This window comes from Manduca sexta, chromosome 26 (assembly GCF_014839805.1).
Source record: "Manduca sexta isolate Smith_Timp_Sample1 chromosome 26, JHU_Msex_v1.0, whole genome shotgun sequence".
NCBI classification, from domain to species: domain Eukaryota; kingdom Metazoa; phylum Arthropoda; class Insecta; order Lepidoptera; family Sphingidae; genus Manduca; species Manduca sexta.
In genome coordinates, this window is record NC_051140.1 from 569,619 (window position 1) to 589,693 (window position 20,075).

The 20,075-nt window shown below is 39.9% G+C and overlaps 1 protein-coding gene and 1 non-coding gene across 3 annotated transcripts in view; one reads left to right on the forward strand and one right to left on the reverse strand.

Annotated features, from left to right (window-relative positions):
• Positions 1-20,075, reverse strand: part of LOC115455416 — a 78,337-nt gene that overhangs the window by 3,277 nt on the left and 54,985 nt on the right. For both annotated transcript variants that reach the window (XM_037443366.1, XM_037443365.1), the window contains exons 4-13: positions 8,570-8,774; positions 7,938-8,113; positions 7,132-7,299; positions 6,507-6,678; positions 5,073-5,196; positions 4,493-4,712; positions 3,259-3,505; positions 2,209-2,366; positions 1,519-1,618; positions 530-669 (exon numbers count right to left, since the gene is read on the reverse strand). In XM_037443366.1, coding sequence (XP_037299263.1) covers positions 530-669; positions 1,519-1,618; positions 2,209-2,366; positions 3,259-3,505; positions 4,493-4,712; positions 5,073-5,196; positions 6,507-6,678; positions 7,132-7,299; positions 7,938-8,113; positions 8,570-8,774 — 1,710 coding nt within the window. The remainder of the gene's footprint in view (positions 1-529; positions 670-1,518; positions 1,619-2,208; positions 2,367-3,258; positions 3,506-4,492; positions 4,713-5,072; positions 5,197-6,506; positions 6,679-7,131; positions 7,300-7,937; positions 8,114-8,569; positions 8,775-20,075) is intronic.
• Positions 4,373-4,444, forward strand: Trnag-ucc. Its single transcript has one exon. It is a non-coding gene; the product is annotated as a tRNA-Gly (tRNA).

Sequence of the window (20,075 nt, forward strand, 5' to 3'; positions counted from 1 at the left end):
TAGTTAATATTTTATTCTCCTGAAGCATCGGAATGTTTGCCGGCAAACATGACAGCTACATGACATTTACGTGTGTCACGGGAATATAACCTTATATACTACATAATAAGGTTATATTTTCATGAATGACTGCCTCGGTGGCGTAGTTGTATTGCACGTCCGGTACAATAGCGCTCTGAGGTCCTGGGTTCGAATCCCGGGTCGGGCAAAGTGATATTTGGGTTTTTCTGCTCGGTATCAGCCCGGAGTCTGGAATTTGTGCCCGATATGGCAATAGGCTCGCCCCCTATCACATCATGGGACGGAACATACTTGGCGAAAAGTGGGTGCCCTAGTTGCGCCTCTGCATACCCCTTCGGGGATAAAATGCGTGATGTTATGTTATGTATGAATAAAATATTATTTAACACTCGAAACTTACAGAAAGTAGACGAATATCGATATATTTGAGTTCAATCATCAATACTTAGTACTCATTTAATCGATTTAATTATAAATACTTATAAAGTTGAATAATATGGATAGTTACCTCGACGATCTCGTCGTCGCTGTGGTGCTGTCGGTGCGGCGGCGGGTGGTGGATGCCGAAGTTGTTGATGGTGGCGGCGGACGGCAGCGGAGCGCCCAGCGGGGGCGACGCCTCGCCGCGCGGAGGGGGCAGGGACGGCGCTGCACACAACACAATAATAATGGTAACGAGAACTGACATTATGGTGAGATAAAATTGTATAAGGGACCATCGAATTTGGATGTAAATTCTTTTAGTGTTGAATAGCCTACATTACGTTATGACTCCTAGAAGCGGAGCATAAATTAAAAAGGTTGTCAAAATGGGAAAAATTTAGAGATTCCGTTGCGTGCGTTTTATAAACGGCTAAAGCTACGCAACAACCATAAATGATGGAATTGTTCCTTTAAAAAGTTCTAAAAAAAATATTACTCGAGAAAGTTCGCCGTTAACTTTTTCGAAAGCGATAAACTCAAAAACTACTAAACGGATTTCAATGATATTTGGTATGTAGATAGATTGAGACCCTGGGAAGATCATATGCTACTTTCTATCCGTGGACATAGTGAGGTCTGGCGTGGTAGACCCCGGGAAGGACATAGGTTAGTTTCTATCTGTGGACATAGTGAGGGCTGGCGTGGTAGACCCCGGGAAGGTCATAGGCTAGTTTCTATCTGTGGACATGGTGGGGGCTGGCGTGGTAGACCCCGGGAAGGTCATAGGCTAGTTTCTATCTGTGGACATGGTGGGGGCTGGCGTGGTAGACCCCGGGAAGGACATCGGCTAGTTTCTATCTGTGGACATGGTGGGGGCTGGCGTGGTAGACCCCGGGAAGGACATAGGCTAGTTTCTATCTGTGGACATGGTGGGGGCTGGCGTGGTAGACCCCGGGAAGGACATAGGCTAGTTTCTATCTGTGGACATGGTGAGGTCTGGCGTGGTAGACCCTGGGAAGGTCATAGGCTAGTTTCTATCTGTGGACATGGTGAAGTGTGTGGTGGTATACTGACGCGTGGCGGGCGCGGCGGCGGGCGCGGTGACGTGCGGCGCGCGCGCAGGCTTGACGCGCACGGCCCGCAGCGAGCTGCGCCCCGCCGGACGACTGCTCTTCTGCACAACACCAAACACAAACTATTTGTAGGATTCATCATTATTATAGTTTAGTATCGATGAATTTGCAGCCTTCATGGTCACGGATCAATTGAGATGTTGAACTACCAACAGCTCAAGTCATCGAAATAAATATACTTTTAAATAAATCAAATTAATTTTAAACACTGTAAACAATAAGTTAAAAAAGAGCTTTCTGTAAATACATTTAAAAAAGTATATATTTATTGCTGCTGAAAAAGAGAAAAATTCAGTAATGTTCGCGCTATCTCCCTCGCACGCGCGTGTCCTAATGCCACTGACGTCATGGTGCGTGTTTAAATTTTTTAAATATATTATCTACGTAACTCACAATTTAATTTTATTTTCAGCTCTCTTTAGCGAATCGATAATTTTTATATGGATTATGAAATCTTATACTATTATTTGCTATGATGGACCGTTATCTCAGCATTATTTGATGTATTTTCAGATATTTTCTGTACTTACATAATTGTTTTCAAAAATGTATGGAACAAAAATTATCAAAAAAGACTACAAATTCGTCCACAACAATATAATAAGTCAGGATAATGTATAAATATAAGTACCTGATCTCCGGGGAGAGTCCTGGCGGGCGCAGGCGCGTGCCCGTTGAGACAGGGAGCAGGCGGAGCTCCCGCGGGCGCCGCCGCCGCCCCCGCAGGTAGAGCCCCGCTCGCCGACACCGACAATGTATCCGACAACCGCGTGTCCACACCACTTGACGCTGCAAGCACAACGTGCCATTATTAGGAAATTAATCAAAACTTTATGTAACTATACTGAGAAATATAGGTTTACTGGTGACGTATGGCAACTAGACCTGTAAAGTATTTACCATTTAAATAAAACTAATGGTCATCCAGTGGTGGAAATTCGACCGTAAAATTAAGAATATTTGTAACAAATGCATAAATTTCTTTTCTCCGCTTATCCATTCGACATTTTGAATAATAGATTCCAATCGCTTCTGTCAATCTATCACAATTACTAATCAGAGCAAAGTATTTTTGACATGCTCACAAATGAGTTATTGTGATTGGTTCATTCTCGGAATCGGATTAAGGCGATACCTCAAGGTCCATTTTCATACATTTTGTTTCACCTTTAATCTGGGTAACTAAACAAGTATTGGCAAGTAAAGAATTTAAATTCACGTCAATTTAATATGACGAAATTTTAAAGGCAGAAATATCCATGATTATTAATTATTTTTACGTTTTTCTTTCAACTGCGAGAACTAATCACTAACTAGACGTGAATTTAAATTCTTTACTTGCCAATACTTGTTTAGTTACCCAGATTAAAGCCGAAACAAAATGTATGAAAATGGACCTTGAGGTATCGCCTTAAATGAAGTATTTTATTTATACATATAATATTTGGTTTAAAATGACTTCACAGTGTGGCCTGCACGTTTAGTCTAAACTACTGTGACTGCCTTCGACCCCGGGTCTTCGGCCCGACAAAGTGATATTATGTTTTTCTACTCAGTATCAGCCAAGATATGACGATAGGATATTAAGCAAATGGGTGCACTAATTGTACCTCCACCTACTATTTCAAGGGTAAAGGCGTGAGTGTGTACTGATCACATTTAATAATAGTATCCAACGTACTGATGAGCTTATGCGCGAGCTCGCTGACATGTCCGTCCTTGGTCCGGGCGTGGTCCCGGGTGTGGTCCCGCCCGTGGTCCCGAGTGTGGTCCCGGACATGGTCCCGGGTGTGGTCCCGCGCGTAGTCCCGCGGCTGCAGCAGCTGCTCGACGGGCTTGACGGTGATCTTGCGCTCGTCCCGCTGCAGCGCCGCGAGGAATTCCCGGTTCAACTCCTCCGCGGGCAGGGACACCACGTTCATCTCCTCCTGGAAAGTAAATAAAGGAAGAGTAGGTGAGTACTTAATTCAATTCGTCGGCGAAAGTTCGCTGGCAAGAACTGGATGCGACATTCCGAAGACAAGGTAAAATGGCGCATATTGGAAGAGGCCTGTGTCCAACAGTGGACAATCTACTTGTATAAGTTCGGGTAAGTCCGGATAAGAAAAGTCAGAGGTGTGTGCCCTTGGGATTTGAACCTGCGTACATTCGTCTCGGCAGTCCGTTCCACACCCAACTAGGCTATCGCCGCTTTGACCTCTGACTTTTCTAAAAAATCATGTGTGTATTCTTTGTGAATTTATCGTTCCCTTTAACGGTGAAGGAAAATATCGTGAGGAAACCTGCACATCTGAGAAGTTCTCTATAGGAATTTCGAAGGTGAGTGAAGTCTACCAACCCGCACTAGGCCAGCGTGGTGGACTAAGGCTTAATCCCTCTCAGTAGTAGAGGAGGCCCGTGCTCAGCAGTGGGCAAGGATATAATACAGGGTTGATATTATTAAGTCCGGATTACGGGGTAAGATCGATGATTCTAAATTACTGATAAATTCGGTACTTATTTCCTAACATGGACCAATTTTTTATACCATCGCATTAGTTTTTGTTAGGATTTTTTTGAATCGGCGATCTTTTTTAGACAGGCGCTGCAGTTATCACACTGCACCTGATGGTAAGCCGAGTGGGGTCCAAACAGAACGAGGATTTGACAAGAGGTAATTATTCTCGCCAGTCGACACAATTATGCCGGCCAAATTGTAACCGGCCGGACTTACCCCATGATCCGAACTTATCCCAACACACTTAAGTAAATGAAACTTATGATTCTAAGAATAATTTTTGACACAAAACGCAAGGGCGTTGGTGGTGTGATGGTCAGCATAGTTGCCTTCCAAGCAGTTGATCCGGGTTCGATTCCCGGCCAACGTACACTTTTGCTTAATTGGTAGTTTAATATTATAGTATATTTTTATTCACCTTATACTCGCCAGTCTCGCTGTCCACGTTGACCTTGACCTCCCGTTTGGGCGAGGGCGTGCGCAGGCGCTTCTCCGGCAGCTGTACAGGGTGCTCCACCTCTCGCAGCGGGGAGTCGGTGACGTCGATCGTGTCGATGGTCTGCGGCTCGTCCAGCTTGCCGTTCAGCTTGAACGAGGCGCCGTTCTTGCGCTCGTGGTTCTCGAATGGGAGGAGGAATCTGTGGGGCGATTATTTATTAAACAAATAGTATTTGTAATGATTTTTTATAGTTACCCAATGTTTGATATCAAAATAAAACTACTAAACAGATTGATAGATCGTCCCGTGACCATGACAGTTCGTAGGAAGCAAACATTAAACAAACGTATCACTACCAAAGAAAAGGGTTAAATCGTTACGTATGAGTCACCGGTGATACACAGTCGGTAAGTTTGTGCCATTTGCTATGCATTAAGAAAAAAAATTACACCCAATGACAACCAAGTATACTTCGGTCACCGGTGATACATGCACAGTTTATGTATCACCGGTGATCCACACGTGATAGTGAGTCACCGGTGATCCCCGAGTGGCGTACCTCTCGTATCTGCGCCGCGCGGCCTGCGGCGCGTGGTGCGCGAGCGCGCGCCACAGACGGCGGCGACACACGGCCGCGTAGCCGCCGCGCGACACCACGCTCAGGTACAGCGCGCGCAGCGACACTGCAACACGATACACTTCCATTGAACAGGGAGGGTTTGCTGGTGGTAGGGTACTACCACTTATACATCTATACTATTATATAAAGCTGAAGAGTTTGTTTGTTTGTTTGTTTGTTTGAACGCGCTAATCTCAGGAACTACCGGTCCAAACTGAAAAATTCTTTTTGCGTTGGATAGCCCTTTGTTCGTGGAGTGCTATAGGCTATATATATCATCACGCTATACCCAATAGAAGCGGAGCAGTAATGGCTAATCTCAGGAACTACCGGTCTAAACTGAAAAATTCTTTTTGCGTTGGATATCCCTTTGTTCGTGGAGTGCTATAGGCTATATATCATCACGCTATACCCAATAGGAGCGGAGCAGTAATGGCTAATTTCAGGAATTACCGGTCCAAACTGAAAAATTATTTTTGCGTTGGATAGACATTTGTTCGTGGAGTGCTATAGGCTATATATCATCACGCTATACCCAATAGGAGCGGAGCAGTAATGGCTAATCTCAGGAACTACCGGTCCAAACTGAAAAAATCTTTTTGCGTCGGATAGCCCTTTATTCGTGGATTGCTATAGGCTATATATCATCACGCTATACCCAATAGGAGCGGAGCAGTAATGAAACATGTTGCAAAAACGGCGAAAAATTATTAGTTTTGAGAGCTTCCGTTGCGTGCACTGCGTAAACGGTTAAAGTTATGCAACAATGATGTATGACGGGATTGTTCCTCTTAAAAAGTTCTAAAAATATATTATAAAACAAAGTCCCCCGCTGCATCTGTCTGCCTGAACGTGTTAAACTCAAAAACTACCCAACGTATTAAGATGAAATTTGGTATGGAGACAGTTTGGGACCCTGGGAAGAACATAGGCTCCCGGGAAACTACTACTTTTATAACGGAAAACTTTAGCCTGAAAAACTTTATAACGCGTGCGGAGCCGCGGGCAAAAGCTAGTATAGTATAAAACAAAAATTGATTCAATAACAAGGTTATACTTTTACTTTTTATTTATAGAGAATTAAAACCTTTTTTTTTTTAATTCAAGTTTAAGGGCAGACTACATTGACAAATAAATAAATTAATAAATTATCGCTTGTTTTAACGATAAAGAAAAACATCGTGAGAAAACCTGCATACCTAAGAAATTCTCTTTAAGAATTTTGAGGGTATGTGAAGTCTGCCCGCACTAGGCCAGCGTGGTGGACTAAAGCCTAATTCCCCAGTAATAAAGGAGGCCCATGCCCAGCAGTGAGACAATATATAATACAGGACTAATATTATTATATGTATATACTACAGAGAAGACACTCACAGTCCTTCAAAGTGTGCCCCTTGAACGGCTCGTTCCTGTCCTTGTAGAACTGCTGGAGCTGCGCGAGGAAGTCTCTGTCCTCCTGCGTCTCCTCGGGCGGCTTCTCGTCCACGTCCTCCTCGTCGCTCAGCTTGTCCGGAGCGCCGTTACGAAGGGAGAGGCGCCGGGGAGTCTGCAAACAGGGCGAACTGGTATCAGACGTGATGTTGTACGGTTAGATGTTTGTAATGAGTGGAAACTGCTCAACGGACTTTGACATAGACATACAAGGCGTTTTCAATAAACGATCTCAATCGCAATCTTCAATCCGATTCCGAAAATCGATCAATCAAAATCTGCTCACGCACCCTGTAAGCGACTAGGGAAAGTAGTGGGACGCGTCTTCGTGGATGAAATGTTTCATAAAAAGTAAATAACTCATCAACGTGTATATTTTTAGACCAGGTCATGCTGAAGTATGTGTTGACGGTATCTGCGCATGCGCATCCACTTTGTAGTTGTTATCAACTACAAGATTAATGACAGCTCTAAATTCACGGCTTATACAGATAATATTGGTAGTTATTATCCCTGGAAAGATCACGTGAGCTGCACCTAGTAACAGTGGAGAAGCATCAACACTCACTAGAGGTGGCGCGGGCCCCCTGTCCGAGTCGCTGGAGCGCGAGGACCTGGAGCGGGAGCGCGAGCGAGCGGCGCGGCGCCGACGCCCGCGCGGCCGGCCCTTCAGCCGCGGCGCGAGGTGGTTGCACACGAACTCGTGACCCTCCAGCTCGGGGTACTCGAACGTGTCCTGCAAGAATAGCCATATCTTCATTATCTGAGCAGATGATAAGGTCTGCTTAGAGCAGACTAATGCTGGAGTGAAGGCAGTAGACACGTCATATATGACGTCCTGTTGTACGATGAACCTTGAAACAGGTGGCGTGCAGCGAGGTATGGGATGTTTAAGTCTGAGGTCTATGTTTAGAAGAGGTCTAGGATGTGCTGTAGTAAATGTTGACTGTCTCGGTGTGGTAACTGTAATGTGTACACAGTATTACTACTACTGAGGGCGTGGGTTCGAATCCCGGGTCGGGCCTAAAAAATTGTGACTGGGTTCTTCATTTTAAAATTACTCAATCGCAGCTCGGAGTTAGAAAGTTGGCGGTGTGATACTCCCGTGCTCCGAAAAGAACGTAAAGCCGTCGGTCCTGCGCCTGATCTCTCTCCGGTCATGTCGGTTTGTCGTCTCACCGGACTATGCGAGTGAAGGAACGGAAAGTGCTGTATTTCATCATCTTTGTAGCAGCCTAAATAAACTTAGATGTTCAACCAAAAAATACTAGCTTCGAATCCCACGTCTGACAACACTGTGCTGTTCATAAATGTTCAAATATTATGAAATACCGATCTTTCCACCAGGCCATCTATCAAGATTCCTCCACGTACCTTGCAGTATAATATCCTAGTGTTCTTGGTGGGTGCTGCGTACCCCCCCAGCGCGGCGACCAGCGAGTCCCGCAGCCAGTCCGCCTGGATGCCCTCCAGCCGCGAGAGCAGCGCGCGGTATCTGCAATACCTTGGATACGAGAACACCACCACGCCGGGACACTCCGCGTCTTGAGCTGGATAAGAGTGGGTTGAGGGTTAGTGCGTTGAATTTTGTAATCTAGTGACGTAAAAATAGGGTGGCATATCGGCCAAAATGTTTAGGAGCCCCTTCCTAAAAGGTAGAAGACCGTTTAGGAGACGTATTGAGACCTAAAAGTGTACTATTTTTTAGCATTTGGTTACCATCATACAAGAGCAACTCGTCTCATCAAAATTTAAAAATTACAGGCATATAGATCACTTCATCCACGAAGACGCGGCTCATTATTAACCCTAATCCCTTCTAGCGTGCGTGAGCAGCATAAGCGCACACGCACACTACAATGAATAATAGCATCAAGGAAAGTGCTTGGATCAATCACCTTACCCTGCTCAATGGATTGCGCGCGTCTCCATCAACAAAATTCCCTATATCATCATGCATCACCTCTCAAAGCTGGTAGAATAATCTATGAAGTCTGTGAACCAACCAATGGCGCTCTTCTCCTTGTCGACATCGCTGAAGTCGAGCCGCGTGTGGTGCAGCGGCTGCGTGTGCTTGGGCTCGGCGGGCGGGGCGCACGCGCCGCGCCACACCGCGCGCAGCCCCCAGCGCCAGCCCTCACCGTCGCTCATCCAGCTCATCAGGTCCTCGGCGCGCACCACCACCTTGTCGTTGATGGCCAGCACCTCATCCTGGAAGGAGAGAGGGTGTTTTAAATCGACAATGAAGACAGACGGATACCGACCACCGTACACAAGGTTTTAAACTCAACTTAGTGGCCCAAGTGTGTCGGGTTCCGGAATAAGCTTGTGCATATCCGGTTCCAACAGGCCGAAATAATAGTGTCGACTGCTGGAAATCATCTCTCGTCAGTCGGCATTCTATTGAACTCCACTACAACAACCTACGCGGTGCACGAATAAAAAAAAATTACGAGATTTGAATTTTTATCCCTTATGTATCTCATCCATTATCGAAGCCACGCCACAGCCACACGAGTGTCGCGCCACGCACAACCCGTGTGTCACTTCTGTGTACATAATTAAATAGCTAACAAATAAATTGTCCACCGGGGCCGGCGCTGGCTCGGCGAAATTACACGCGACCGTTCGGTTGGAGGCGGCGGGGGGGGCTCAGGGACGGATTTAGATAGAGGCGATGGGGTAAGAACTCCCTGATGGCACGGTCAGTAAATCAAACAAAGCACCAGTAATACGTGTTGGCCATATATTCAATTGAAACATATATTATCATACATATAGTTAATCTATTTAAAAACGTTATGTTTCACAGTTTTTTTTTAAACGTTTTTTTTTCACAGGTTAAGTTTTCCGAAAAGAAACCTAACACAAGATATGCAGTTTACAAATCGTTCTAATTATGATACGATTTTACATAAATTACATAAAATAAGCCGGCAGGAATCAAATTATATGGACTCTTCGTGACTAATGTTGTAATCAATTTCTGTAAAGATCAGGCAATATATACCGCTATTAGCTAATTAAATATTGTATTTAAACTATTTTATCAGATAAATTGTAAGTTAATAACAATAATGTTGTTTGAATAGTATATTTTATATAAAAACACTTAATAATAATGAGCTATTCATACAGATAGTGTATTGACTTCGACTCTGGCGCCACATGTTTACAGCCGAACTGACATTATAATGTACTTATCGTCCGAGAGGCTTAATGGTCGAGTCGCGCTCGAAGAAACAAATCTTAAACTTGATATTCTGAAAAAGCGAGAATTATAACGTTGATCAGTGAGTGTCGACAATGATTTACTATACAATAAGAATCTTCAAGCAACGCAAACACTTTCCAATTTTGTTTATTAATAAAATAATCCAGCAAAAATTCTTCAACGCATATTAGAAGCCTAAAGGTAAGGACAAATTCTATAACTATAATATCAGCCCTGTATTATATACTTGCCCACTGCTGAGCACGGGCCTCCTCTACTACTGAGAGGGATTAGGCCTTAGTCCACCACGCTGGCCTAGTGCAGATTGGTAGACTACACACACCTTCGAAATTCCTATAGAGAATTTCTCAGATGTGCAGGTTTCCTCACGATGTTTTCTTTCACCGTTAAAGCAAGCGATAATTCAAAAAGAATACACACTTATTTTTTTTAGAAAAATCAGAGGTGTGTGCCCTTGGGATTTGAACCTGCGGACATTCGTCTTGGCAGACCGTTCCACAACCAACTAGGCTATTGCCGCTTTTTTTAACTAACATGATATAAAATTCTATAACTAACATGATCATTATTCAAGAAATTTAACACTGCGTTAAAAAAAAATCTAGTACAAATACATCGGGGGGTCCGCGCCACCTTTCAAACCACCGAGTGCCTCCCAGCACGGTTCTAAATGAAAGGGGGATGAGGTAAAATTGCTTTCAAATAAGTAACAGAGCCGCGGCACTATCCCGCGCCGGGTGAACAATATCGTTTCGATATCGGATATATCTACGTATTTTGATTGCAGAAGTTAATACTAATCACGCTTGAATATGAAAATTGTCTTTCTTTTCATATTAATTATGTTTGCTGGGTCAACGTCTACGGGGATATTTTTTTGCTTTATGTTCATATTAATTATTATATTTTTGGTTTCGGCTATTGCTATACAGTCCACAATAAGATTTTTTTTTTATTATTTTCAAAATCAGATAAGCAGATCCAAAAATAAATATACAAACTTTCCATCTGTAAAAAGAAAACATTTCCCATCTCTATACATACAAGGCTGTATGAGCTAGAACCCGTTGTCTTCCCAATAAAAACTAATAAAAAAAAACTCTATGCATAATAAAAACTATACATAATGGATATTCCAACGCCATAGAGTTCAGAATACGCCGGCGCGCAGTTTACTGGGAAAATATTTTAAACTGATTCAATCCTTTGTGATTACTGCGAGGGTTGCTTCGTGAGCGCACCCCACTTAACCGACTGCGAGAAAGATGGTATACGTATACTTACTTGACCGTCTATTTGCCCTACTGCAATGTGAGATATTTCTTCAAGAATATTATTGATAAATGATGTATACTAATATATAAAGCTGAAGAGTTTGAACTAATCTCAGGAAATACTAAACCGATTTTGATATTTTTTTCACTAATAGTAATGTACATTACTCCCAAATACTATAGGCTACTTATTAATCCCGGAAAACTTTATAACGCGAGTGACACCACAGGAAAAAGCTGGTTTATAATAATAAGAAGTAAAATTTTCTTTGTTGTTTGAATTAATATCTGAAACTATTGCTACATTTCTAATAATTCTTTAACTTATAAGAAGCTACAAAACACCGAGAGTTATACTGCTTTTAATGTTACCACTAGCGACCCGGCCCGACTTCGCACGGGTTTCTTAGGGGCCGTTCAAGTATTACGTAACCCAATTTGAAGGGGGGGATCTTGTAAAACGTTACGATGCGTTACAGGGGCGGGAGGGGGATCTCGTACAACGCGTTATGTAACATTGTTTGTTTATTTTAAAACAATAACAAACGTTTTAGCGACTTTTCGGTATTTTGCGTGACTATCAGAATAAAATTGTAACTTTAGAGTTACATAACTTTTGGAGTACAAGAAAATGTTACGGCGCGTAACATTTCATAAATCCTCAAAAGTTGCGTTACGTAATACTCGAACGGCTCCTTAACTAGATGACTTCCAGGGGCGAAGGGCGAAGTTTTTCTAAAGGAAACCCGATGCAACATGTAGTAGGTAAGTAATTATATGCATGGATGCGGTCTGCCGATCATTCTAATAATAATTAGATTTTATTTAAATTAAGAAAGGAACTCGTCCATACCTCGGATAACATTGTGTCAAAAGTCATACTTACAGGAAACAAAAATCTCAGTTTTACTTTTCGGTTTTTTTATTTATTTTGTAATAACAGCGAATATGGCGCGTAAATGTATTTCTGACTGTAAGTGTGATGTCGCTACGACGACTTCTCTTAGAGTAGTAGTATTGGAATTAGGGCGTGTAATATTAAAATCACTTTTATTGATATTTATTTAACTCTAAACATTATTTTTTTTCTTTGTGAATTTATCGTTCGCTTTAACGGTGAAGGAAAACATCGTGAGGAAACCTGCACATCTGAGAAGTTCTCTATAGGAATTTCGAAGGTGTGTGAAGTCTACCAATCCGCACTACAGCGTGGTGGACTAAGGCCTAATCCCTCTCAGTAGTAGAGGCTCGTGCTCAGCAGTGGGACAGTACATAATACAGGGCTGATATTATTATTATTATTATTATTTAATTACAAACAAACCCGCGTGCACAACTAATACTAACCCAATTAGTACATCGAGTACAATCGGTTTTCCACACGTCCCGCGGTACCCTACAGATATACTGAGCACGCGGTTTACGTTTACAATTAAATTTAACATAAATGTGTGCGCACACACGCGTGCACACACACGCGTTTGTTTGGCTCCGAACAAGGTGAGACGTTATGGGGTGATCTTATTTCTATATTATTTAAATGGCTAGTGGAAGGTAGGTTAGACAGTAGCGTAGGTTGCCATAGAGTGTATAGTCGTTAGGGGCTTGTAGGGGCTATGTAGGTATAGGGGCCCCAAAGCCCCGTATTGGCTAGTGGAAGGTTGGTAGGTTAGCCAGTAGCGTAGCTTGCCCTGGGCTCTATATTTGTTGGAGGCTTGTAGGGGCTATGTAGGTATAGAGGCCCCAAAGCTAAGGGGCCCCGTATCACTGATACGGCTACAGCGGTAGCTACGCCCCTGAGGTTAGCTAGGTTATGGCCTTTATCGTCCTCACCAGTGAGGAGCGTCGCGTTCCTCCCTTAATGTTTATTAAGATAATATACAACCTATTTATTTCTTCTTCTTGCCAGCCCGAGCTGGATTCTTTGTTTACTTTGTAGTCTCACTTATTTTATGTCCAATGTAAAGTATCTTTAGTTTATAGGTGACTTTATTTATGTAATAGTTAAATATTCTCATGTACCCTGACTTATAAGCGCAACTATGTTCGCCTACGTGATGAAAAAAGCATTTTCTTTTTATTTATTTATTACTTTATTTATTTAAAGAAAATTATTTACAAATAAACAAGCTTAGTTGATGTCAAATTTTGAAAATATGTTAGTAGTAAGATTAAGATGAATTACTAGACACTAAAAAGGTTTTGTTTGAAATATATTCTACCTGAGTATATTTCATACATAAATGCACGCCTTTTATTCTTAGAATAGGTGTAGAAGCCGGCGAGGGTGTAAATAAATAAGTAAAAACTGTTAGAAGTCGATTTACGATTGCCGGCTTTATGATTTGTTTCTACAAATGTATTCCAAGTTCCGTTCCATTGAAGGTGATTTTATACTTGTTTTAATTCGATGAATCCGTTCGATTTAATTTGATTTCTATTCAAATATCTACATTTAATAGCCCGTATCTTGATAAATGGCAATTTATTTTAATAAAAAAAATAATTAAGAATTAAAATTGGAAGCCGATAACTACTACAAAATTCGATATGTTTGTATAATGTTCGCGTTCGGAACATCCTGTACGAACATGTGACACGCACACACACAAGCGCGCACACACGCAAGCCGCCAGAATTGATAGCGCCCGTCGGATCTATTCGGACGGTGCAACGCCCCGGGCTTAGGACGCGGGCAGACGTGGCGGCAGGCGGTTTTAAAAACGCTGTCGGCCATCTTTATTTTATTTAGTGCTACTTTGTATTGCTATATTGTAATAAATTTAATTGTTTGGTATCAAGGCCATATGTACTTGTTGGGGGCATTTTTTTTATCATTTTTTATTGTCCTAGGTTCTCTATTTATATTTTATAGGTTAAGTTTATAATTCATATTTATTACAATGTACCTAAGATTCGTATGAAACGCTAAATAATTGATTGTACATGGGATTTTGAATACAGCCAATATTAAAAAAATATGATCTAAACATATACAAATATATTTGTACCGGTGAAGACTTAAAATATATAACATTATTATTATTTTCCTATACATATAAAGACCTAAATTAAAATAAAATTTAAGAATAAAAAACTGTTTATAAATAACTAAAGTACATAAAAATAACTTCCCCACCAGTATTATTCATAATTCTTATTTTTCGTCATCTATTTCATTATTTATCACGACCTAACAATAATCTAAATACGACAAACATCTGTCGAACTATAATTACAGCTCGGTGTGTGCGCAGCCTAATCGACATAAATTCTCAATAACACGAAACGGCGGCGCGGGGCGGGGGCGGGGGCGGCCGCCACAGGGCCGCACTCGACACGTTCGCCAATTTATTATTATTATTATGGAAATAAGACAAACATATTAATGAAATTTATTGTTAACGAGTTATTAACGTGAGAGAATTATATACAACATAATAAAATTTTATTAACGAATTCCGTATTAATAAAAACTGATTTAAAGAGACAAAAAAAACTATAAAAAAAGGTTTGTGTATTTAATTTTAGTTTTTGAAAATGGTTTCATAACGCAATCGCATGTTTGAGTGATCTGAAAGGTTTTCGAGTTTGATTGCTACAGAGCTTGCATACTTACAGTACCTATGTGACTTCTCGAAATACAATAAAAAACAATACAAATAATACCGCAAACGTTGTTTTTTTTTTCAAAATATCAAGGTTTCTCGATGAAGTAATATATATATAACAAGGTCGCACATAAATAAATAACTGACATAATTGATCCAAAATTTTAAACATTACATTTGGGTATATTAATAAGAAATATATTCATTGTGGTTCTCTTAGTAGCTGACTTAAAGGTGTGGGTTCAAAATATTTTAATGATTATTCAGTATTAACTAACTATAAGCTATTAATTATCCATAATTTAAATATATCGTATAAAACGATCACCACGAAGGATCACGAAGGATCACCAGCAACTACATATACTAATAAGCTAATATATTGCTGATAAACTGCGACAATTAGGCATTGCAATCGAGCTTCCGGCTATCTTAGTAATATTAAAAAAAAAGTCTTATCATGGGTTTTTCTTTTTTTATACGTGCACCGTAGTGTCCCCACTGCATCTGATGATGGGTGGAGTGGGGTCCAATAGAATGACGACTGACGAGAGATGATTACCCCTCGGCAGTCGACACAATTATGCCGGCCTGTTAATACTAGATATACACAGGCTGATCCTCGTGTACGTCGCTATCCGAGCGGTAATACATCCTACCACCAGCAAAATAAGATCTATGTCATATACAAAACTAAAAAAAAATATTATTTTATTGTTCTTCAGTCACTGAATTTCCCGAAATACATGCAATTAATTATTAAAACACATTGTATCAGTTAACCACGAAGGTGCAGGAAACGAAATTTTTGACATTTGGCGTGCAATTAAATTAACACATGAATTATTGTTATTCGGAATTTTTTAATTGGTAGATAATCGGTCGAACAACAACAACTATTTTGTTGATCTTTTTTGCAAATCATACATGCATACATACACAGTATCACGCCTTTATTTCAGGGGTAGGCAGAGACTATGGAATGCCACATTCCATGATTCTGACATACTTCTCTCGCTTCCTCCACCTTTATTAAGTGTTTCATGCATTCCCGCCGGTTTCGGGAACTTTTGACCTGTCCTTTACTAAGAATAACAAACTTAAGGCGATACCTCAAGGTCCATTTTCATACATTTTGTTTCACCTTTAATCTGGGTAACTAAACAAGTATTGGCAAGTAAAGAATTTAAATTCACGTCTAGTTAGTGATTAGTTCTCGCAGTTGAAAGAAAAACGTAAAAATAATTAATAATCATGGATATTTCGGCCTTTAAAATTTAATATGACGAAATTTTAAAGGCAGAAATATCCATGGTAGGTATTCTTACAATAAGAGAGGTTAGAAATAATAATAATAATAGCAGGCAGATGTTCTTTTGTTCCCTAATAGTCCCTTGGGTATTTGGGTATTAATGAGAGTACAAAAAAAGTATTATGAACCTTATAAACACACGTTCTGATGACGTTGCAATGGACATTGCTTAACATTGAATTTCTTAACATTTTCGCTTATAACTTTTTTATTTATAGTTCTACGACAAAAGTTACTGGACCAAAGTTGTAGAGAATTTAATTTGCAACAAAAAATGTTTATACATTTTTTTTGTCAGATAAATAGTTTAAGAGATACATCGTAAAAACCATTTCAACCCTTATTTTCAAGATGGCGGCCGTGGGACAAGGGTGGCGACCCCACAAACTTGGTTTTAGCTTTAGACTGACCCCCCCTACACTTCAAAAAAATAAAATTGCGTCCTCTAAAAAACGCAACCCCAAATGTAACTTTTCAATGGACTAAATATGAGGAGTTTGACTTTCCAAATAAAGAACATTACATATTAGAGATACGAATAACTTAACTAACAAAATTTGAAGTCGAAAATCAATAATTCTTAGTATATTGCATTATTTTTTGTATATATAAATATGTACCTCGTTCCAATTTGTCGACGGCTAATGTATGAAAAATGATGTAAATTTTAATAGTCGATACTTTTTTACATATTAACACATACTTATCAGTCATCGTACTAGTTGTTACACGAGTTAAGTTCTTTACACAGATAAACCAAGTCCCGAATCTACTCTAACATTAAGAGGAAAAGGGTGTGAGTTTGTTTATATGTTTGTAGGAGCTAATCTCTGAAACTACTGAACCGATTTTGAAAATTCTTTTACAAATAGCAAGCTAAGTTACTCCTGAGTTCTAAAAGCAACTTTTCATCCCGGGGAAATATAAAGTTTTATTTCTATCCCGGAAAAACCTTTACGCGTGCGGACCCGCGGTCAGTTAAAAATAACATGATCTACGTTTCATTCAACAGCATTTATATTCCGTGATTTTTTTTTACACAAACAAAACCGGTAGCATGTGCTAGTTATTAATAATTAAAATATGTACAATCGGCCGCCCCCGAGTCCGCCCCTGTGCGAAAGCAGTGAAAGATGAGGAGCTCGGTCGGCGAGCGCGATCCGAACGATTTGATACTTTAACTATTTATAACACGTAATCTTTTTGATTGGTTTGTGTTAACAATTATAATTACTATTTATTGATGTTATTATTGAATTAAATTTGTTAGTGTTATTGAATATTTTAAAAAAAAGCAATGGCTTTTTGTATATGACATCTAAGTGTAAAGACAAATAAATGAAAAAATATAATATATTATGTTTAGTGAAAATAATTTTTGGTACATAATTTTGTTATAAAAAAATATAGTGTATCGTGCACTTAAAAAATTGTAATAATATATATTAAGAAAACAAACAACCATTATTGAAGACGTTACTTAGCTAAATTGTCAATCCATACAATATATACACTGTAAACAGATTTGGACGAAAAACAACTAAACCAACACACAGAATTCATACAAAGACTCGTGCCTTATTAATATTTAACGTTTGCAGTGTGCGCTCTCCCTTATTCTTATCGACGTCCGATATGAAGCGATACACGATAAGCCCGAGCTTAACTTGTCTCGTGTTATTGGTGACTTCAGCATAAACTTACTATTAACATCGTACGACAAAGTCACTGTATTGGTAAAGTGATTTACATTTGAATCGTTTTAAAAGTGTTTTAATCTAAATACCTTATTGTGAATTCTAATTAGTTAATTATTCTCTTTTATAGAATACAATGGTCATTTTTTTCCCAAACTGACAATTAATTGAATGCAAATAATCAAAAAAAATATTTCGCCGCTTGCACAAAAGTTTTAGTTGGCTGCGAGTTAAATGCAAAAAAATTACTTTGTCACTACATTACAAAACTGTTCATTCAATTGTCAGTACTCAATGCCTACTGACAACAAGATAAAAAAATATATTAACAAGTTTCAAAACCATTTGACCGCAGTTAACGACTGCTCACGAAGTTTTCAAAGAGCCGCAAGCGCGGAACGTCCTAAGTGCTAAATCAGTCAAACTTTATACAAATCAAAATAGACTTTACTACTAACAATACAAAGTTGAGAATGGCAACAATGTTTGCACAACTTATTAATATACCTAGCTTATATAGAATTTGGAGATTAGGAAACCGTGTTTTTTTTTCGTTTTTAGTTTTTTTTCGCCTATTTACGTTGCATGGCCGTCCGAAGCACAGATAATAAACAAATTGTCGAACAATAAAAAAGGAGTTTGCGATTTTGTGAAACCTTTTCGAGTCATGATGTGTCTTTATCTCGTATTCGAATTTAAAAATAGAATTTGACAATTTGACCGTTTTTGGATCAAACTTGTCTCAATGTTATCATTATTTGAATTTTAAAAATGGAACACGACATTCTTTGCGATTTTCGACTCGAGCGGCATTTCAGTCGCGTTGGACGTATTGACTGATGACTGATTTGACGTACGAGTCCAAGATTGACGTAAAGAGATCATTGGTTATTTTTTTCCATTGACGCGATAAATTACGCCTCACAAGGTAGGCAGGCAGGTAGAAGGTATTTTAATTTTAGTGAAATATTTATAACACTATGTTTTCCTGTAATTAAAGTCTTTTCTAGATAATTAAAATTTCCTGGAGAAAGCACCCTAGTCATGATATGGTCATCTATATTTCTGAACCCAACCTCCAAATTTTCCATCACTTATAAAAATCCATAAACTTTCACATTTAAACTAGTTTGATATTAAATCCATTGAAATCATGAAACAATAGGTACCCAACCCAATGCATCCGTCACAAAAATCATCAGTCAAGAACCCGCTAACTGTATGCAGGAGTGACGTCATGCATTATTAAGCCTGATCCAATCTAGCGCTGCGTCGGTTTAATTTGAGATCAGCCATTTTGATTTGGCTGTGACGTCACAACTCAATGCGACATGATATGACCTACATAGGAGTGCAGGGTCCGAACCTCGGCGCGTTGCAAGGGGGTCATGGGCCCCGGTGGTCATTGTTTAAGTTTATAATTAATTATGTACAAGATTAAATTTCAGTGTGATTTTAGTAATATTATAAATGAGAATCTTTGTGAAAAAAAAGTTATGTTTGTTAAAAGTAAACTCAGAAACAGCTGAACAGATTTCGATTAAATCTGGCACACGGATAGATATTTTGGACATATTTTGGATTAAAAAAGAGGCCACTTTATCCCGGTAATTTGCTCCTATGGCAAATAATTGTTTTTTTTAGGTAGATGTCGCTAGCCTCCTATAGGTAGGGCTATCAATCGTCACAGTGATTGAGAGGGAAGAGCGAGCGAAAGGGCGGGCAATACCTAGTCAAAATGAAGGCTTCTAAACGAAACATGGACATATTATGTATAATATCCAGTAACGCTTGAACGTTGCTTGACAGCAATATCAGACAGAATATCGCGCACGAGACCACGGCCGTAACCAAGCGAGGTTTAAGGAGTTCAAACCCCAGAAATGAAGTTTGTTTAACTAACAATAGATTGGTTTTAGACTTTTTATGATTGACAATCTTCTATTATGTTTTCAAATAAATATGAATAATATTCGATGCACATTTCGGATTAGCAAGCTGAAGTTGCAGCGGGCACATAGCTCGCAGAACTGATGGCCGATGGCGCACGAATGTTCTGGAATGGAGGCCATGAACTGGCAAGCGCAGCGGACGTCCACCCACGAGGACAGATGACCTAATCAAAGTCGCAGGAGATCGGTCGATAGATGCGCTTCCAATAGAAAATCTTTAGAGGAGGCCCAGCTACATCCTGCGACTGATGTTAAAGCACATTTTTGTTTAATGATTTCTTATGTTTACGCGAATGTTAGACATTGAAATAAACTAATTTTCCAGATTCTATCGCGGTTTTTTGTTTTTTATTTTTCTCCCGACGAACACCTCAGTCCCCCCCGTGACCATGAAGGCTGCAAAGTCTTTGAAACGTCCAGAAAATTAGTTT